The sequence below is a fragment of the Phyllostomus hastatus genome, unplaced genomic scaffold (genome assembly GCF_019186645.2).
Source record: "Phyllostomus hastatus isolate PE091 unplaced genomic scaffold, TTU_PhHast_1.1 phas_contig_196, whole genome shotgun sequence".
Classification (NCBI taxonomy): domain Eukaryota; kingdom Metazoa; phylum Chordata; class Mammalia; order Chiroptera; family Phyllostomidae; genus Phyllostomus; species Phyllostomus hastatus.
This window is the reverse complement of record NW_025333709.1, coordinates 41,655,550-41,678,739: the sequence shown is the minus strand read 5'-3', so window position 1 is coordinate 41,678,739 and position 23,190 is coordinate 41,655,550. Positions and strand designations below refer to the sequence as shown.

At 34.1% G+C, this 23,190-nt stretch overlaps 1 protein-coding gene across 1 annotated transcript in view; it reads left to right on the top strand.

The window, feature by feature from the left end:
* Positions 1-8,538, top strand: part of TMPRSS11D (transmembrane serine protease 11D) — a 46,423-nt gene extending 37,885 nt beyond the window's left edge. Inside the window, exons 8-10 of the mRNA XM_045833957.1 lie at positions 2,209-2,468; positions 3,671-3,813; positions 6,914-8,538. Of these exons, the coding sequence (XP_045689913.1) occupies positions 2,209-2,468; positions 3,671-3,813; positions 6,914-7,075 (565 nt within the window). The 3' untranslated portion in view covers positions 7,076-8,538. The remainder of the gene's footprint in view (positions 1-2,208; positions 2,469-3,670; positions 3,814-6,913) is intronic.
* Positions 8,539-23,190: the final 14,652 nt, after the last annotated feature.

Genomic DNA, 23,190 nt, shown 5'->3' with positions numbered 1-23,190 from the left:
GATTTTTATTTTCTGTATAAATTCCACTACCTATATCTAAACTCCACAAAACTATTAATTATATAGTTACATTTTGTTTTTGTTCAATTTTAGAAGGATGTTGAGTTAAGCTTACCATTCACAGATCCTTATTTTCATCAATCTGTACAAGATCTTTCTTTTTATTTTACTTTTCTTCTTTTATATATGGATCATACTTCTATGGCCCTCCCTGCCCCCATAGACCTTATAGTAATATTTTACATATGTCTTTATTTTTTAATGTTTAAACTTTTAAAAAATTTAGTTTAATTGTTGTTGCAGTACAATTTTTTATCTTTCACTCCCATCCCAACCCACCCACCCAGCCTTCTCCTCCTCCCCCCTATTTCCACCCACCCCTAGTTTTTATCCATGTGTCCCCTATACTTGTTACTGTAAACCCTTCCCCTTTTCCCCTGAATTTCCCCTGAAATTCCCTCTCCTCTCCCCTCCGAACTATGTCAGTCTGTTCTTTATTTCAGTGTCTTTGGTTATACTTTGCTTGTTTATAGCAGCACAATTTATAATAGCCAAGTGTTGGAAGCAACCTAGATGCCCATCAGTAAATGAATGGATCAAAAAACTATGGTACATTTACACAATGGAATTCTATGCAGCAGAAAGAAAGAAGGAGCTCCTACTCCTTGCAACAGCTTGGATGGAGCTGGAAAGTATTATGCTAAGCGAAATAAGCCAGGCAGTGAAAGACAAATACCATATGATCTTACCTTTAACAGGAACCTAAACAACAAAACAAAGAAATGTTTTACATATGTCTTTAAATATACAATTACCTACACAATCTAAAGAGTTTTTTGCCTGTGTGTGTGATTATGCCTTTGATTTATAAAAGTAGCATTGTGTATAATGTCTCATATCTTTCCTTACTGTTTTGGCTCAATCGTGGGAATTTTAATTTGGTCCACCACAGAACCCACCATATTTCTTTATCCAAGTAGGCTGCTCCAGCTTCTCATTACCACAAAAAGTGTGTATACGCACATACCTTCATATGTGCCTATTTATAAACCTTCAAGAATTTCTCTAAAATATGTACTCAGAAGTACATATGCAGTCCGCCAAATACACTAGAATGCTTTCCAGAAATATACGTCTTCACTAGTAATGTGAGTTTGAACTTTTCCTCTTCATCAACATATTATTCTCTTCTTAAATTTTTACCACTTATGAATATTCATGAGATGTTTGCTATTGTTATAATTTCCATGTCTCAGCTTACTAGTGGGTTTAAGTATTTTTACACATATCTATTAGCTGCATTCTATAAATTGTCTATTAATATATTTTGACATTTTATAATGGTTTTTCTGTACATTTGTTATTGACTTATAGACTTGTTTCTGTACATTAGACAGAAAATTTTGAGATTAAATATTGCAAGTATTTTCTCATGGTTTCTCATCCATCTGGTAAATTTGCTGATGGTATATTTAATTTTGATTCCATGAAGTTCATCCATTTTTAACCTATGGTTTCTGTATTTTGGGAGTTTGAGCAGAAAAGTCCCAATTTATAGATCATGGAGATAATGCCCTACTTTTTTCCATCTCAGTCAGTGCTTTGACTCTCACCCTTACTCTCAATCTCATTTTCTCCCCCTTTCTCTCTCTCTTCCCACACACATGTACACATAAGCACACATACTTCAGACACATATGCACAAAAATCTTCAGTAAACATCACACTTAATGCAGAATAATCATTCATCAAATAAGATGGAAGCTCCTTATCATTACTACTATTTAAATGGAGTTTTGGCTAAAAACAAAGAGGAAAAATAAAGATTGGAAGAAATGAGTTTAAATTAAAGTGGACATTATTTCAGACTTCTTAGTTGCTGGGGAGACTTCAGTGAGGGCATTTGTGTTACACTAGTTATCAAAGTATCAGAATATCCTCATTGGAATAGAACAATACTGAGAATTTCACCAACCTGAGGTATGTTTTCAAAAATCTTTCTATGTTTCTTTAGACAAATGATTGCTCATTGTGCCAGTGAAAAGTTAAACTCATTTACTAGCTATTTAAAACAGAAATATATAGCAAAGAGAGGTTTATCAAATAGTTCCTAGATGATGGTGGGGGGTGACAAACATAAAATCCAAATACTTAAAATGCTCATAGATTTCCTATTCAAACCCATGGTTTCATTTTTTTTTTTTTTAGCAACTCCAATCCTTCCAGATGGACTGCCACATTTGGTGCTTCCATAACATTTCCTAAGGAGACAGAAAGAGTCAATACTATTTTGATCCATAACAATTATAACTGGGTAACTCATGAAAATGATATTGCACTTGTGAAACTTAGCCGACCTATCACCTTTAACAAAAATATCCATATGGTGTGTCTCCCAGAGGCTACCCAGAATATTTCACCTGGTTCCACTGCTTATGTAACAGGATGGGGATCACAAATAAATGGTGGTAAGTGTCTCAGGAAAAATAAAACAAAAGTAACAGCAAAATCTCTGGTACTTGCTATTAAATAATTTTTAATTAGGGAACACCTGAAAGATAGACTCTATAGACATAAACATCCTATACAATGGTCAGTCTAAACTGTAGTTATTCCTCAGTTTCCTCAGCAAAGCAAAGCATTGCCCCTAGCAAATATGGAGAATTCTCAAACACATAAGAAAATGTAAAATAGAGTGATGAAGAAACATTAGTTCTTCAGTGACCCAGAGACTCCACATGACTCAAACGGCTCCCCTATTTTTAAAAAATACAATATTTTAAAAGAGGTTTTGTCTAGGTGTCCTCTAAGGGTTTTAATGCCCTTTAAGGTATTAATAGCCATTTAAGGTATTCTGGGATGAAATCCTGCCTCAAGCAAGAAACTTTATGTGTATATAAACATTGCTCAGATTTGTTCATTGAATGAATAAAATGGAAATAAATATGAGGGGAATATGAGGAAGCAAATAGGACTAAGGAAAAATAAGAGTATCAGACAGGGAGTGAAAAAAATGGTATTAATAATTTCCATGGGTTGTTGGGGACAACTGTAATAGCATAAACAATAAGGTATAATTTTGAATTTTTCCATGGGTGTATGTATACCCATGTTGTAGATGTGTCTCCAGAATAATACCAAGATTTAGTTGTCCAAGAAAATATTTTGTTGTGTTCTCATGGCCCAAAGAAATTTGGTGTAGTAGATTAAAAAATGTGTGCCAGTCACAAAAATGGCAGTGCCATTTTGAGGAAACATCAGTATAAATCAATTAGTTCTTTAACCTTGAAGGATTGGATTTCTCTTTTGTTGCTAGATTATAAAATATGTAATTTTCCAATTCAAAGTCAATCAGTGGGTAATTTAAATGTTACTAATCAATTTTAAGATAGCAGATTTGTTTGTTTTTCTTTTAAGGTCTAAGGGGCATCACAAAGCTAAAGCAAAAAAAAAAAAAAGAAAAGGACAGAGAGAAACTGATCTGTGTAAAAAGCTTATCTTCCTTTACTTATGGGTACCTTTTCTGAGGAGAGACTCAAGTACATCTTCAATATCTTTCTTTTTAGAATAAGAAATAATGTTTGGAGTATATTTATTCCTTTCCATATTCACCAGAGTCATTAATTTATTTGTTCTGAATTCCATTTTCTTTCTGCTTTATAATCAACAGGCAATACAGTTAGGGACCTACATCAAGGACGGGTCTACATAATTAGCAATAATGTATGTAATGCACCAATTAGTTATGATGGAGCAGTCTTGCCTGGAATGCTATGTGCTGGATTGCCTCAAGGTGGAGTGGATGCATGCCGGGTAAGTTCAAGACAATGTTATCCATGACTTCATTCAAGTTATAAGTTCTTATTAGCATGTGATGCTGTGATGGGCATAGAGGTAAATTATAATACATAGTCCTGATCCTCTAAAAATCTATGGTTTAGATTTTAGAGATGAAATTTCTTTTATGAAGTTGCTTTTTCATAAAGTACTAATTGTAAGAAGCCAAATTATAGCGTAGTTAATCATTGAAGCTCAAGAACCAGACAGAACTGAATTTGAATTTCTTAATCTCTATAACCAAGTGTTATCAATAAAATGAGGGTAATGATTATAATAGTATCTAACTTTTTAATGATTACTAAAGAGTAAAAGGAGATTAAATTTTTCAAGCACATACTAAGCAACAAAGAAATATCAGCTATCACCATTATTTTTATTGCTGTTATTAATCTGGATCATGATCACTGACATTGATGACTTTAATCTCAACCTTTTAGCCACTAGGAGAATTTAAATAAATTACTTACACATCTAAGAGTCACAAACAATCATTGATTTTAAGTTATAAATAACACCTGAATATCAGCACCTTGAAGATAGAAAATTTATACAGAAAGCTTAGTTACTTGGGTTACAACAGCTCTCATAATTGTAAAACAGCACAAATGAGAAAAAAACTATTTAGATCCAGCTTATAATTTTTAACCAAGTTTAAAAATTCAACCAGTAAAAATAAAATTCTTCATTTAAAATCCTTAAAATAAGATTTTAATTATCTAAATAATTGATGTGGCTATATCTTTTAATAATTTTATTGTCATGTTTGAAACCCAATCCCATATATTAATTGCAATAATTACTTAGTATCAGAAATTACATTTCTGGAATTAAGAAAAATCAATGTGTTTTCTTGAGAGATCTGATACTGTTTTCCTGGGAATTATGTGCAGAAAAACCAGGTTTATTCTTTCTTCAACCATTACTGACTTTTATATTTGTTGTTCACATTTTTAAAAAGTGGATCAGTAGTTCTTACAAAACTTTTGTGAAGACCCCAATCCATACATGCTTTTTCCAAAATGAAACTTTTTTATTCACTGCACGTTGTGTGTCTATTGGGGAAATGCTTATCAATTTTCAAGATACTGTTAATTACACACTTTATTCCCTTTAAGTAGAGGTGAGTTTGTGCTAGGGAATGCTTCTTGGTCCCGTAACTGCTTCTTTTTTATTGCCAGCTCTGTAACAGCAAATTCTCAGCTTTCAGTGTAGTTTTCAAATGAGGAACACATCTTTATACTGACTATTCCAGATCTACAAACAGAATTAATTAGAACTGACTTAGGGATACACATGAGTATAAAAGGGTGTTATTCATGCTTTACTAATGATGCCCTTTACCTTCTACGTACAAGTCAGCTCTTCCCCCAAGCCTAGCTGAAGCCATAATTCATCATAAAACTTCTCTGTATGTTCTACTCCTGGCCTCACTGATTTTCAGCTGCAATACTGAAATGCATAGAGTTTGTGCCTCAAGAATAAATAGCACTTTATGTAAGAGCTTATGATGTTCTATTCATTTCTGTTCATTCATTCAAAGAAAATATATGAATTAGTTTCTATGTATCAGACAGTGTGCTAACACAACAATGTGTTTCCTGCACTCAGCAAAACTATGGTCTAGAGGAGAGAACACAAGCTCAAATGTCAGCACAATGGGTCAGAGAAGCTGGCCAGATACAGGAAAAATCACATTGCCCTCTTAGTTTAACATTTCTTGTGCACTCTTGGTAAGATATTACAGAGAAATTTCTTTCTTTAGAGGAAATAACAGCAAAAACAATGATGAAAAAAGTGATTAACTGAAGCATGAATGCATAATCTAAAGGAGGCAGGTGCCAATCAGCTTGATGCAGTACTTGCCATGCAAGCTCGTGATTCACACATTGACCTTCCTTTCCACCTAGACCAGTAATTAAGTAGTTATGGAAGATCTAGCTACTAAGAGCAGTCAAATGAATAGCAAACTATTCTAGAAGCATACTTGGTAATAATAGCTGACTTTTATTAGTACTGACTATAGGCTGGAGAGTATGTGTGTTAAACTCATTAAAACACATAAAAACATTATTTACAGGTAAGGAAACTGAGGTACAGGGAGTTACTAAATAGCTTACTGAAGGTCACATAGCTGGTAAGTGGAGGACTCAAACCCTGGCCATCCAACTCCAGAACTCATAGACTTACCCTGTCATACAGCATGTAAGGCTTACTAAATTATTTCCTCAAGTAGAAATTGTATGCAGATATTTGTTGGTTGGTTTATTATTATAATTAGCTGGTAAATATTTTATGAGGAGTATTTTACTCATTGCCACATGTATATATGATCTGCTTATTCACCAAAAATTATTTTTTAGTGGTACCACACAGGGAGAGTACTATAAATAGGAGAATAAGAGAGGCTTCTAAAAACTCATAGATTCAACCAATGTTTTCTTAGCATCTCCTATAGGCTAGGAGCTTGAGATACAGTAGTGTCTGGTATAGGTATAACCCTTCCCTGATAGACTTTGTAGAATAGCCATAAAAACAGACAATGAATGAGTATCATGAATGCAACAAGGGTTGCAGAGATGTGTGGCTGCTACATCTAGGGAAACAGACCCAGCTGGGACAGGCTTGTGCAAATCAATGAAGCAGCAATTGTGCTTGTGCAAAATAATGAAGGAGCAGTGACAAAGATGTACACAAGATGTGGGAACACAGACAGTGACAAATAATCCAGTCCAAAGGTGGAGAGTTGGCAGTGGGGGTTTTGGGGAAGGCAGAAGCAGTCAGGGAAAGCTCCCTGAAGGAGGTCAAGTTTATGATGCCTGGAGGTCAACCAGGCAACTGAGGCGACACATGGGAAATGTGCTCTTCATCTTCTCATACTTGCTGACAGACTAATGTGTGTCCTTGGAAGATTTTGGTAATTTTCACCTGACTTGGTACAATAGCTTAACAGGAAATGTCAGGTTAACTTTATTTTCATAATGGATGTGGCTTCTTCTACTGCCATAGAAATAAACTCCTTAATACTCTGGGGTTGTCATCACACTGAAATAATCAATCATTCTGTTTCCTCCAGGGTGATTCTGGTGGTCCACTAGTACAACAGGACTCCCGGCGGCTCTGGTTCCTCGTGGGGATAGTAAGCTGGGGGTATCAGTGTGGTCTGGCAGATAAACCAGGAGTGTACACTCGAGTGACAGCCTACCGCAACTGGATAACCCAACAAACCGGGATCTAGTGCAACAAATTCATCTCTGTTGCAAAGTCTGTATGCAGGTGTGCCCATCTAAAACTCCGAAACTTTACTTTTCAGTTTCACAAATACAATTTAACCTTTCCTTTATTATAGATTTTATATTTTCTCAAGAAAACCGTATGAATGTTGCATAGTAGTGCTATGGCTGCATGCCAGGGAAAAGAGAGAAAACCAGTTACAGAGTTAAGAATTTTATTATGGTTGTGGTAAGTGCTAGTAGTGGGGAAAGCAGGTACCCAAGCAGGGATACATCTACACAGTCAGAGGCCCCTTTTCTGAGGAAGTCTCACTGAAGCTAAGAAGTAGGCAAAGTGTCAAAACATGCAAAAAAAGAGGTGGTAGAATAACATTCAAGACAGAAGGAGCAACACAAGGCATGAAAAATATTATTTATTTAAAATTTCTGCTTACTCAATATTTCATTTAAGTCCTAAAATTAAATATATGAAGTCATAGTACAGTCCTACAGCAACCTTAAATATCCTGTAAGAACATGCTCCCATAGGAGCCAACTAGTGAATTTCAGGCATTTAAAATAGAAGCTAAAATATTCACTCCTCAGCTAAGACCCTCCCCCAAAAAATTATGAATAATTTTCAGGATGACTTTTATCAAAAATATTCTTTTTAAAATTTTTAAAATATATTTTATTGATTATTCTATTACAGTTATCCCATTTTTTCTCCCTTTCATTCCCCTCCACCCTGCACCCCCTTCCCACCATCATTCCCTGACCTAAGCTCAAAAATATTCTTCATCTATGTAAAGGAAAGGATTTATTTCCTCCACAGAGAAGTTTATGAAATATTTCTACACAACCTTCTTGGATTACTTACAACTAACTACACAGTGCTTGTTTACAACTAAATAAGAGTAGTGTAGCTGTATTTACAGTGGTAGCAGTTATTTATGCTAGTTTAAGAATCCTCAATACCTAAACCCAAATTATGAACAGAAAGTCATGAGGGAAAAAATGTCAGGGGTTGGTTTGCAAACAGAAAGCTTAAATAGCTTAATTTCAATGAAATTATCTTAGATAAAGAATCTTTTTCTCTCTCCCTTTCTCTCTCTTTCCCTCTTACATATGCACGCATACACAAATAAAATAAAATACATTAAAATGTAATGGGACAGCAATTTATATAGTCTGAATCATGAATGTTACTGAATTTTTATGGGATGCTAGCCTAGCTAAAGCGTGGTTATGCATGATTATCTGTATGTCAGGGCTTCCTCCTTCTAAGAGCTAACTTGTGACACCTAGGTATCAGAGCAACTACATGCATTGTGATGAAAACTTTGTATATTTCCTCATGTACAATTGTGGGACTTACACTGAAGTCATTTACTTTTAAAGAAAAAAAAATGAAAATTTAACCATCTCTTGGTGAAATGTATATACAAATTGTTCGCTTTCCTTATTTCAAATAAACTCTTAAAAAATTTTTTCCCTGCCTAAGTATTTATGGAAGTCATAATATATGAAGGACAATCCTAAACAATTTATTTAATTGGTTCTCCAAGAAGAGAACTGACAACTAGACTCAAAAGGCTTGGCACTTTCTGCTGCCTTATAATCAAGCTCTGTAACTGAAGCAGGCGTCCAGCTGACACTCCCTTGCTGCACCCTGTGAGGACAGCATTAAACCGGTAATTTAGAGTATTCTCCAAAGGGACTGGGTTTTTTGTGCCTGTGTTGGTGTGTTTGAGAGTATGTATGTGTACACACTGTCATGTAATCATAAATATATTTTTATTTATTCCTACATTGAAAACTATATATAGGAAAGTACTTATTTAAAAGAATATAGAGCAAACTCAATTATTTAGTGAAACTCTAGCAAAAACTTTCTAGCATCCTAACTCAGTGCCAGAAAGAATTAGAAATACCAAAGAAAATCCTGTTCAGCATATAGAAAATGAACAGACTAACCAATAAAAAACATGGCAAACAAACTGAATCCTTCTCAGTTTAAAATAGTGAACACAACTAACAAAACAGTCAGAGTTATCCAAGAAAGTCTAGAGCAAAACAATTGACCTTTTCTTGCACTTGGAGGTCTTGATTACAGAGTATAAATCAATAGTTTAAAAAATGCAGGAATGGGTGGGGCAGGGGATGTTGTGGGGTGAAAATGGAGACAAATGTACTTGGACAACAATTAAAAAAAAGAAAAAATGTATTAAGCTCTTCTAATTCCCAGCTTTCTACTACATATGATGAAACCAAATTACACGAGATATAGTCCCTGCCCGTAAGACACTAAGAGAATGATGATGTAAACAAATATATAGCATAATGGATGGAACAATGATGAGTAGGATATTTAATACAGAATAACAAAAGAGGGGGAAGTCCAAGAAGACTTAGGGAAAATATTTTATAATGATATAAAAAGTGAGTCTTCCAGAGCATCAGTTTTCCAAGAACCTTGCTAATTACGCTGTGGTTAGAGAGAAGCTAGCTACAAACTTCTCAGATTATTCACTTGAATTTGGCACAGGCTCTAATTTACCCAATTCAATTCCCATTTTTCAATTTGCTGAACAATAAATGGTCTAAACAGAACCAAAATAGATTTTCTCTTTATGCTTTTCATGGCTACAAATCTCAAAACCCAGTCTTTTCCATTTCTAATCAGTCAGTTTGATTATTTGCCAATGAGGAAAATAGGTCACTTCCCCCACATATTTCAGTTACTTATTTCTATAAGAAACAGTTGTCCTTTAGAAATGTTTTGGAAGGTTTCTGGAATGGATTGGGCCTAAAAGAGATCATTTCTCTGTCCCTTTTCTCCCCGTGACACACAAATGATTCAGAGAGAACATAAGAACTCTGTGGGAAAGTAAGTCCAGAGTACTGAAACACTCGTTTGCTTGTTTAATCTGGTGCACAACCATGAAATAAATCATCTAGAGTAAAGAAATCAAACCAAATCCAAGTTAAGTAGAAATTTCATTTTGGAGAAAAAGGCAACTGCATGAAATTGAAGAGTTAATTCCAAAGCAAACAGAGCTCACAGGGCATTTTCCAGGGCTACCCTTACATTTAACCTACCATCACACACACAAATTAGATTGAAATTACTAATGCAATAAAAAAGTGATTTATTAGTAAATGTTTTTCCCTTGAAAAATTCATCCATCTAGCCCAGTCATTTATTTTTTTTCATCCATCCATTTGTTTACAAATAGTTTTGAGCATTTATAATGTACCAGGCAGTATTCTGGACAAGTCAAAGCAAGTTCTAGGAAAGAAGAAGCCAGGCAGAGGAAGAAGCAACGCTAAAAGTCCTGAGGTGACAAGTCTGTGGATTTGAACAACAGTAAGAAGTCAATGTGGTTGGGGCAAAACTAATGAAGGAGAGACTGGTTAGATGAGAGTGAAGAAACAGGCATGTGGGCCATACGAAGAAGTTTTTATTTTATTCTAAATTTAAGGACAAGATTTTGTGATCAGTTTTCCATATTCTAAAGATTTATCTGGCTACTCTAAAGACAAAGGACTGAGAGGACAAAAGTAGAAGGAAGATGAGTCAGGAGACACAGTAATCCAGGAAAATAATGGGACTGACAGATTGAAGTGTGAGCAGTACAGATGGTGAGAAAGAGCTGAATTCAGGAAATACCAGTAGGAAGACACAGTACAAATTTCTGATAGATTAGATTTAGTGGCTGACAGAAAGGAAGAATCCAAAGTTGACTCAAATTTTGAGCCTGAACAACTGAGAGGAAAATTTTGGAAGAGGACCAGGTTTAGGAACAGGGAATCGAGTTTCTTTCTGAATCTGTTATATTTGAAATGTACAAGCCAGCAGATCAGGCAATCAATGGTAAATACAGATATTGGAGCAATGATTGAGACAGGAAATATAACTTTGAAGGCATTTACATTTTCAAAGAAGGAGGGGACAAGTGCCGTATTGCATGATTAGAAGAGAGAATGGGAAATGTAGCTTTTAGAAAATAATGTAAGGAAATATATTGATGACCTCAAGAAATATCTTGATAGCTTAAGATGAAAAAAAGTTTTTAAGTATCACAGCAAAAAGAAACTTAAAGAAAAAATGTTACATTTGATTTTATTAAAATTAAGAATTTTTTGTTATTCAAAGGCTCTATTAAAGGCTAAAAAGGCCAAATGATAGTACAAGAGAAGATATTGGCAATACATATAACTAACAAATAGCCTGTATCTACAATTTATAGGGAATGACTACAAATCAATAAGGAAAACTTATAACTTGATAGAAAAATGGGCAAAAATGTGAAAATGTATACCAAAAAAAGGAAGAATCCATGTGACTGACAAATATAAGAGAAGGAGCTCAACCTCATTACAAATAAGGGAAATAAAAAATAGTGTTGAGTAGAAAAGGGAAAAAAAGAGAAATCATGGACAACAGTGTCATGACTGTAGGGAGGTTTGTAAAGGTAGAAGAAGGCATAGGAGGTAATGGAAAGAATACAATAAAAAATAATGTTAAACTAGATAAATAAATAAAGTCACTACAATATACCACTTCTACAAACCAATGGATATAAATGGAAAGTCTGACAATAACAAGAACTGGCAAGATGGGGGAGTATAAATTGTTTAAATGAGCTTGGGGGGAAATTAGCATTACCTAACAAATGATATATGCATATCCTATGACCTAGCAATTCCATTCCAAATATGGTAAAATATAGCATAAGGAATATACTCAATAATGTTGTAATAACTATGTAAGTGTCAAGTGGGTGCTAGACTTATCAGGGTGGTCACTTAATAAGATATGTAAATGTCAGCCTTGAATGGTGTGGCTCAGTTGGTGGGGCATCATCCCACAAAGCAAAATGCTGCCAGATCAATTTCAGGACAGGGCATACGCCTAGGTTGCAGGTTCAGTCCCTGTTTGGGATGCATGCAAGAGATAACCGATCAATGTTTCTCCTAACATCAGTGCTTCTCTCCCTTTCTTTCTCCCTCCTTTCCCCTTTCTCTAAAAATAAATAAATAAAATCTTTTTAAAAAAGATATAGAAATCTTATCATTTTGTTGTATACCTGAAACTAATATGATATTGTATGTCAATTGCAATTGAAAAATAAATTTTTAAAAGAACTATATTGTTTGGGAATTCATTTATACTCATGAAAAACTATAAAGAAAACAAGGCATTTATTACCAAAAAATACAGGATATTGTTTAACTTTAGGGGTGAAGGGTTAGAATTGTAATTGGAAATGAAAAGGCACAGAGCTGCTGCTTTATTAGCAAACATCTATGGATATTTGCTTCATGGTAAATCGTTAAGCTGTACATTTCAGTATTATGTGTCTCCTGAATGGGCATTGTTTTTCACATGTCTGATGCAGAACATCTGTGGGCATTCCCAGACATGGTGATGGGAAACAATTATTCTCACATCATTCAGGAAAGAACCTTTGAATAAAATATACAAAACTAGCCTGGCTGGCATAGCTCAGTGGATTGAGTACAGGCTGCAAACCAAAGTGTCACAGGTTCAATTCCCAGTCAGGGTACATGCCTGGGTTGCAGGCCATGACCCCCAGCAACCGCACATTGATGTTTCTCTCTCTCTCTCTCTATATCCCTCCCTTCTCTCTCTAAAACAATAAACAAATAAAATCTTTAAAAAGTATATATATATACACAAAACTCTTTTTTTAAGTATGTATCATAATGGATAGCAGGAAGTCATTTTATTCATATTTGTGATCAACATTAATATTTTAATAATTTTATTAATTTAAATTTTTATGCATCCAGTAGGATTGCCTATCAATGTTACCATTGTTAATATACTTAAACACTTCTAATGTGCACAATTCTATTCAAACATTAGGTTCTATTTCTTCTACAACTATTAATTTTCCTAAACTATAAGTTTCTGAGGGTAAAATAAAAAGTATATATAATCCCATTTTGTAACAAGAGACAAGCTCAATTGGTTCAGAGAGACTGTTAATCAATTGAATTTGCAATGACAAAAGTGAAAATGTTTTAAATAATAAAATGGTGTGTGTGTGTTGAATTTTAATAGAATACTTGTAAAGCCCTTAGAAAAACAGTTAGGTAATCAATGGCCCCAAGGTTTCTTTGCTGGTAATTTTTTACCTTTTCATTTTTAGCCCCTCTCTATGAAAGATATAAAATTAAGACTAGCATTTTACAGCCTTTATAATTTGCAATACTTTCATAGTGAAGGTTCTTAAATAAATATCCTTTAATATTCTAAACACTTCCTTTCTTATAATCACAGCAATTTAATTTCCTGTTTTAGTTCTACTAGTCAGGAAAAATGGCCAGCTGTTTCTTTATTTGATTTGCAACTGGGAAAGAAACCTATCAAATTTAGTGGCCAACTTTGTATGACTTTGAGATACTAATATATGTTCAGAAGAGATCAATTCAGTAAACCCCTTGAATATTACTAGATATTTATATATTTCCACTAACAGCAAGAAAGTATAAGAATTTTACTTAAACTTTCTATTTTATCTAGTGTTCTGGATAAAATTAACTCATAATTTTTTAAAAATGGGTTTTAGTGCAGATATCCACACTAAAGGGAAACTTGAACATTAAGTCAGAGCCTTACAGATGAATTCTTAGATGACAACAATATTCAGATAAATTTCATAAACAGCAATGGCAGCTATTAGTGTACCTACTATGTTCCAGTGTTGAATAAAACAAGGGCATGCAAAAGTAGGTTTACATTTGTGAGTACATGAAATACAGTTTATTCTTATATTTTTATTTATGTATCAACTATTATATTATTTATTATTATTAACCTACTTTTGCACATCCTATATTTTCACATTATCATCAGACATTTTTGCATATTGTTACTTTTTAAAAAATAAGGGATAAGGAAATAACTCAACTCACAATATGATCTAAGGGTTACATCTAGTCGAAGTAATAGTAATTCCCTTAAATGTTATTTACACTCTATGCAAAAGATCAGAGAAGTTAATTGATGTGACCAAGTTCACACAGTAGGAAAAGGCAGAAGACAGCTCAATTGCTGGTTATCCGATTCAGACTGAAGTTATCCCTCACTGCCCACCACCTCTTCTAGCCATTTACAATATTCCTCCACTCACATTGTTCTATTGAAGGACCATGGTGGGCCATGACCAGTGTTTCCATTTCCTTTTCTGTAAAACTTCAACAATAATATTCCCTATTTCATAGGATTTTATTTCAGGTAAATGAGAAAATGTATTTTGTATAAAATAGATAATATAAAATTTGGCTATTTACAAAAAAATTAATAGAATGATCCAACAAAAATAACCTAAGTGGAAATTTTTGCTCTGAAGATATACAATCAGGTAATTTATTTCACAACCAGCTATGCAGTCTAAAAATTTATTTTTATATTACTCTTAATTTCAATGATAATAAGCAAGATGTCTTTTTCTAAAGATCTATCTAAATCACTCAGGAGAGATCCAATATGGTGGAGGAGTAAATGGAAGCTACACTCATCTCCTACTAGGACCAATCTGGAATTACAACTAAACTGTAGAGAAATCATCCTGAATAACCAACTGAACACTAGCTGGGGAGAAGCCTTAAATCAACTCAGAAAAGAAGTGCCACTCTTTAGCAGAAAGCACACAGTTGTCTTACATTCAAATGTTCCCATTCTAAGGATCTCAGTTACCTCCAATCTGGTTGAGTAGTTTTATAAAGGCTGTCTGTTTGAATGATTGCATTGAGCTCCATTTCAGAATTCACACAAAACACAACCTGATCAGGAAAAATGAAAGTGTGAAAGCTTCAAAGTTCATACTCTCTTGCTAGCAACATTTCCATTTTCTCATTAAGTGAAGTTAACATGAAATCTGTTTTTACACATACAGATCAAAGTGCTTTTCATAAGTTAGTAGGAAAAAAATAAGTTCTCATAAAAATGCTTTCTGGATCTCTTTCTTTTATAAAAATGAAGCACACCTACAATATTATAAAGTTAGCTTTTTTACATAATTACAAAACTCATTTGGGTAGAACTCATAAAGCAAACAATTTCAATGAATTCTAACATTAATATATTGAAAATGTGGTAGTTAATATTTTCAGGCCTACCCTACTATTAAAGTATACATTATCTAAAACTTCCTCTATCCTATCTGTTAAAACTTGCTCCAGATAAAATAATTTTATAAGGCTGTCTGTTTTTACTGCCAGTTTTGCTAGGATACACCCACATAAGCTGATTTGCTGGGTTAGTCCAGTGTAAACTGTTCTCAGTCTCTTCACCTGACTAATTTTGAAATGATACTTCAGCTAAGAAAGCTTATTTTAATCTAAAACTTATACATTTTCTCGCTGTTTTACTTCATTGGGGATGTTTTGTCTTTGAAAAATAGAAACCATGAAAGCAAAATTTATCTATTTTTCCCAGGATATTTTAGGAAAACAAGGTATGACAGTAGAACCAAACAAAGTTGACTGATACTCTAATATTTACAATTGTAGCTTAACAATACTCAAATATCTGATCAAGTCAGGCAACTTGCTTCCCACCATCAGGTAGTGCAGATATGGTTTTTCCTCAGTAAACAACAGATGACTCATGCATTTCCAACCTACTGCTTTACCAATGTATTCACACACATACACAGCTATATCTGCGTAAGGTTGCTGAGTATTTAACTCCTGAGATTGTTCTACAAAGCCATTGTGAACAGCTGCTAATTCTCCTTTGGGAGACCGTATGTTCAGGTATCCAGCATACCACATGTCTCATATGTTAAGGAATAAAGTACAAAACTATGTAACAAAAATTCTCATTAATGACTAAAAGAATAAAGTAAAATTTCATACAAAAAAATAATGTTTTCTTACAGATCAAAAACCTAGTCATTGAAATGATAACCTGAAATAGTGAGGGTAATGATAAGAATAATAATTGTAAATAGTTGATACTTATGAAGCATTTTCTAGGCACTAGGCCCCCTATGTAATAAACCCAGGACAGATATTATTATCATTACAACTATTTTTAAGAGGAAAATTTAAGGTTCAGGGCACTTAAGTAAGTATCTAAGATCACAGAGCTGGTAAGATGCAGAGTTGGGATTTCCAGACAGGTTTTCAGGTTCTGAAGCCTGTGTACTTATCCTTTGGGCACTAATTATCAGAATAAGCATAATTTCAGTTTTTCAAATATAAATATTATTTTTATTTTTCCAACCCTCTGAGCTTTCAACCCAAGAATGAGACTCTCTGAATACAAGTTCCCCCACATGTGCCTTCACATTACGGGAACCACCATGTTCTGATAATCCAGATTTTCAAGGGTTATTATTCACTTGCATCCTTTGTTATTAACAAATATGCACTGACTCTAATTCAAATTGAAACCTGCAGAATAATGGCACTTCAGTACATTTCTTTACGTCTTTTCCCACGTCCTTCTGAACAAATTCTCACTCTGTGTGATGATACATGACCTATACCTCCTTTTGGACCATGCTGCTTCCATGTGTAAGTAGCACATAGAATTCTGGCCTATTTTCCTCTCCCAATCTCAAATAGCCCCATAGCATGCTCCCATGAAGCCCCTTATAGATATACGCCTCACCACTGCAACCACCTGTCTTGCACATCCAGCCCGCAAGGGCTACCTCTGAAGATTTCCTGAATTTCCAAACCTTGGAAGTGATAGGTGTCTGCAGGAACAGAAAGGCTGGCTTCTCCCAAAGCCTGTGCCATACTTTTTCAACAATTATTAAACAATAAACAATTCTGAGCTTCCAAAGTCTCAAGAAATATCTCTTGAATATACTATTTGCCTTGTAACTAATCATCCCTTCCTTAAAATCTCACCAAACGTCTCATTTTAATAAAATGTTCTGTTTTGGGCTGTGACTCCTCCAACTCCAAGACCAGACAGTACCAGGGACCTGACACATCCTCTGCACTCCCTCTGGCTATTGCCACCAAGATATAACTGACTCATCTGAGGGCAAGAAAACTAAAGCAATACATGTCAATGCAAGGAAAACAGATGCTGCAAGAGAACATAGGGTGAAGGTGTAAAGGTTGTTTGTAAAGGCTTCTGGACTTTAAGTAGTGTTCTATTGTAGTTTTTATACAGTAGCTTTTTCTACACTGTGGTTAACTCAATTAAACACTATCTACAATTCCTAAACTCCTTTCTAGTTCTAATGCTGCCATAACTTAATAACACTCATACTCATACTCATCATGGGTCAGCTAAAAAAACCTTGCCCTGTGCTCCTCTTATGATGATTTATGCATCTTGTGGAATGATTTCCCAGATACTTTGCTAGTCCTGAACAGGTTTAGGATGCACTCTTTTTTCTTTTCAACCTTAAATACACCACTTTCTCTCATCTTTTCAGAATCAGAGTAATTTAATGAGAAAAGTATAAATTTGAGTGAACTGTCAAAATCATTAGCAATATAAATAGTATTGTAAAAAAACAATACAAGCTCCAAAGATGTGCTTATACCACCTACTTGGACCAGTTAAAAAACTTTTAAATCATTCTACAGATTTTATGGTTTGCATAATTATATTTTTCTGGTAAAGAAATAAATATATCCCAGTTTGATTTGTAGCTCTTAACAGAACAACAACAACAACAAAACCCAAAACAAGTCCTGTTCATCTAAAATTCTGAAGCTTTTTACAATCCTTTCTCTAAAACCTTTCTTTTGAGAAGACTTGTCAAACTTGTTTTATAAAAACTGCCTATAACTTCATTTTTTTCCAAACCTGCCTGGCTCATGAAACTTTGATTACAACATGAAATGCCCTTAATTTTACAGTAATAATTGCCCATAGTATGAAATTAAAATGAAGATTCCTTTTTATTTCACTAATTCTAGGTACCCAGAGGCAACTGTGACTTTTGTTTCTTTGTAATTCTTTATAATCTGGGGGACATATACTAGTTAAAAGACATGTAATTGTAAGACTCTCCTCAATGGCAAACATTTTTAAAAATTAGAAAATAAGAATTATTCATAAGAAAGATTTTTCTAGTTAGAGAGATTCTTAAAATCTACCTCTCCCAAAAAGTGAGATTTGCTATGCTCCTGTAAAATGTTCTTAAATTTTAAAAGTAAAAATTTTTAAAATTAAATAATTTAATAGTAAAAAAAATAAAACAGCTCTGTGAGGAAAAGAAACTGGAGAAACTGGAACTCAAACATAGAAGATGAGAATAGTCATCATGATAATGTTTGCCTCAAGCCAACTTGAAATTATCTACCAATTAAAAGAATATTTACTGAAAAACAAATATACATTTTAAATTACTTACATGCATATGGAAAAGTTTAATGGAATCCTACATTTTGCATATTATATTTTAATTGTTCAGGTAAGTTTTTAACATTTAAGAAAGCAAGATTTATGTGTGTGTGTGTTTGTAGGTTATGTATGTGTGTTTGTATGTGTGTTTGTAGGTTGACTTCTTATGGAAGTCAACAATATTGAATGCTATAATCATTGTGATTCAGAAGACAAGAAATATATAGCAGTTAACCTAATGATGCACTTATATCACAGCTTTCTCATGAAATGTACACAACCGTACAACACATGCATAAAACCGTCTCATAAAATCCTTAAAGGATTTAAATTTTCTAATGTAGTTGACTTTTATCTTAGAATTCCCATCATGATGCATAACAGATAAAAGATGTGTAATGAATGTTTGCTGAATGAATGAATAAACAAAAGTTTAAAAATTGTAATAATGTCTATACCCAAATGTTTCTATGAGCATCCTGATTACCACTGCATCTGATAGGTTGGCTATCTCCTCGTCATTTAGTTCTTTTTCTGAAGTTTTGATCTTTTTCTGTTCTTCCACTTGGGCCATATTTCTTTATCTTGGCACCCCTGTTATGTTGTAAGGGGCAGGGCCTTAGGTATTCACCAGGGCAGAGCAACCCATGTCACTGCATTGTGGTATTATATGTGGGGGAGGAGTCATGGAAGGAACAATGTTTCTTGCTTGGCTCTCACCCCACTTTCAGTCCCACTATCCAGAAGCAAATTGGGCCCTTCTGGTGCTGATTCAGAAGTGAAGGCTATGCAAAGTGAAATTAAGCAAAATATATAGGGATCCAACAGTGAAGGGAAGGAAACCCAGACTCAAATCAACAATTAGGAACCAAAGGAGGAAATAAACGTTCAACCAGAACCGAATGAAGAAACAAGAAATCAAAAAAATGAGGCAAAGCTTAGGAAGCTCTGGGACAACTTTAAGCATTCCAACATCCAAACCATAGGGTTGCGAGAAGGAGAAGAGGAAGAGCAAGAAGTTGAAAAATTATTTGAAAAAAAATAATAAAGGAGAACTTCCCTAATCTGACAGAGGAAATAGACTTTTAGGAAGTCCAGGAAGCTCAGAGAGTCCCAAAGAAATTGAACCCAAAGAGGAACACACCAAGGCACATTATAATTAAATCACCCAAGATTAAAGATAAAGAGAGAATCTTAAAAGCAGCAAGAGAAAAGAAGAGAGCTATCTACAAAGGAGTTCCCATAACTTATCAGCTGCTTTCTCAAAAGAAATCTTACAGGAAAGAAGACACTGGAAAGAAGTATTCAAAGTCATGAAAAGAAAGGACCTACATCCAAGATTACTCTCTGCAGCAAAGCTATCATTTAGAATGGAAGGGCAGATAAAGTGCTTCCCAGATAAGGTCAAGTTAAAGGATTTCATCATCACCAAGCCCTTATTATATGAAATGTTAAAGGGACATTTAACATTATCTAAGAAGAAGGTCAAAACCATCAACAGTAAAATGACAACGAACTCACAAGTATCAACAAATGAACCTAAAAAACAAAAACAAACTAAGCAAACAACTAGAACAGGAACAAAATCACAGAAATGGAGATCACATGGAAGGTTATCAGCGGGGAGGGGGAGGGAGGAGAATGGGGAAAAAGGTACAGAAATAAAAAGCATAAATGGTAGGTACAAAATAGAAAGGGGGAGGTTAAGAACAGTATAAGAAATGGAGAAGCCAAAGAACTTATATGTGCAACACATTGACATGGACTAAGGTGGGGTGGTATGGAATGCTGGTGGGAGGAAGGTAAAGGGCAAAGGGGGATACGGGGAGAAAAAAATGGGACAACTGTAATAGCATAATCAATAAAATATACTTAAAATTTTTAAAACATTGTAATGACCTTGGAAGGAAAATTAAATTTTTTTCTACAATAGATGAAGATTTCAGCCACAGAAAATTTCATCTTATATGCAGTCATTTTTTATTATGACTTCCAAAATTAAAATACACTTGGAAAAAATCTAGAACGCATTTACTTTACTAAACTTTACTAAAGAAACTTTACTAAACTTTCTTTTAAAAACTTTTCCAGCGTACAACATTTGTTATTAAAGGTTGCAGTGCGAATGGGTCAGATAGGTAATACAGAGATATACAAACACACAGAGACACAAGTGCTATCAAACACATACAATTATGGAATTTAATACATATGTATTACATATGTATATATAATACATATATATATAAAACATACATGCATATATTCATAAAAACAATCTTATGCACATTAACCAAAAAAATTAAAGAAAGTATTCTCAGGTTAGAGAATTTAACCAATACCAATACAATTGTTTTTATGAGTTAGAAAATTTTTACAAAAACAAAGTATGAATTATCAATGAATATACACATAGATACTCATTAAGAAAGTCCATAATACTGTTTCTCAAGTTATGAATTTCGTGTAGTTTTAAACTAACTCATTGGTATTCTAAATAAAATATTTTACATTGAACAATGTACTCTAAAATAGCTCTTATGTTTGAAAACAAATGAAATTTCTTATTTTGAAAGTGCCTTTTTAAACATTCAAATATATTTATGTTTTAGCCTTTGTGGTTTTACAAAATTTCTCTTTGTTTCATGTTTTCTACTTGAAAACTGGATAGAAAAGTACATAGCATATATTTTATACTTTTAAAAGAGATCTATTTCAAATTTGCATGTGAAATATTAAAAGTGACTTTAAATGAATAAGCCAAAAAAAGTTTCTTCATTTTGAAAGAATGAATTGTGTAGGCAATGTTATGATAATTGGGAAGGAATTAAAAGCTTTAAAAATATCAGTGACACTGCCAATAACCAACAATAATCAAGTTTTACTTTCTCATATTTTCCTCCAGTTCACATCTAAATATATATTTAAAATTTTACTTGGTTTATAATCATAACTGTTGGTTCATAACTTGGCCCCTGTACACAGAGGGCAAGGAGGGATGAAAGAAAGGCAGAAATAACTCTAGATTTGTAGGAGGCAAGTTTAATAAGGGAACTTACAAGGCTTGGTTTGAGCAGCAGTAATATCAAATCTCCACACCCACCTGCTAGAATCTTAAAAATTTGTACCTTAACTAAGTTCAGTCACGTATTCAATTCAGATGCTCTCAAGGTCACACCCTTGAAGATGGCTCCCACCACGGGAATGGTGGGCAGAACTTACATTTCAAGGACAGGGGCGGAGGTGAGGAGCCTCTGATTGCTGGAGTCCAGCTTGTGAGTCAACCTCCGGTCCTATCCTCTCAACAACATATAAAACAATTTTGTATTAGGGTTTATTCACATTAAATTTTAATGTCATTTTATTTTGTTTCATGATAATTATCAAAGGCTTTTAGATTTCATTTAGTTTATATTTCTTTCTTTTTTATTAAATGCTTATTTTTAAATTTATTTTTAATTGTTATTCAACTACAGTTATCTGCCTTTCCCCCCAAACCTCCAGCCCTAAGCCCTCCCCACCTCCTTCCTCAGTCTCCACCCCCCCTTGTTATTGTCCATGTGTCCTTTATAATTGTTCCTGCAAACCCTTCACCCTTTTCCCCCATTATCCCCTCCCCTCTCCCCTGTGGTCACTGTCAGCCTGTTCTCAATTTCAATGTCTCTGGTTATATTTTGCTTGCTTGTTCATTTTGTTGATTAGAAAAAATAACTATGGTACATTTACACAGTGGAATTGTACGTAGCAGAGATGTACCATAGTTTATATTTCAATGCATCAGTTAATATTCATTTAAAAATTAGTTTTTAAACTTTTCTCACTTTAAGCCAATGGTTGGTTGCTTGATTTTTAGTGATAGCTTTTAAAGTGTATACTTAGAGTTATAATATGCAAATGAAGAAAATAAAAGTAAAATATAGAACAAGGATTTGAACTGAACAGCCCAGCTTATACACAGATTTTTTTCAATACATTTGACCCATCATATCTTCAGGTTTCTCATCTGCAGATTCAACCAATCAAGAATCTAAAACAATATTTTTGAATGCCCAACTATAGATTCCTAACTGTGAATTGAAATACAGTTAACCCTTAAACAAGATGGAGTTAGGGGAGTTAGTGGTGCCAACCCCAGAACAATGGAAAATTCACATAAAACTTTTGGCTCCCCAGAACTGAACTACAGTCAGGCTTTGGGTCTATTGACTCAATCAGTCATGCTTGGGAAACTCCATTTGTGAAAGCAAAAATCCGTTTCCTGTCTGCAGTTGGTTGAATCTATGGTCATCAAACCTGCAGATACAAAGGGCCAAAAGATCCAGTGAAAAAGATCCATGCGTATTTGGACCCACACAGTTCAAGCTTGTGTTTTCAAGGGTCAGCTATATTGTTTGCAACCCAAGGGTGGTTGGATTCATGATGCAAAGGGCCAATTATCAACACTACTTAGATAAAGTTGTTTAACATTCTGGGAAGTGAGCCACTATCACACAACTCATTGTTTGCTGTATTGTACACCAAGGTATCATACGTGCCTTTGTCAAAATTATACATTCATAAAAGCATTCATCAATGTTGTTTTTGACTCCTCAAATCCATAACCCCCACATCCAATCAATCATTAAGTGCTATCAAGTCTTATCTGAGTCTAGAAATCTCACTGCCTTAATCCAAAGCCCTTCCACATGGATGAGTAAAAGGCTGTTTCCTTCCACCTCCATAATCCAGTCTCTTTTTCACATAGCCAGTCAGGATTATTTTCACCACATGTCAATCTAACCATAT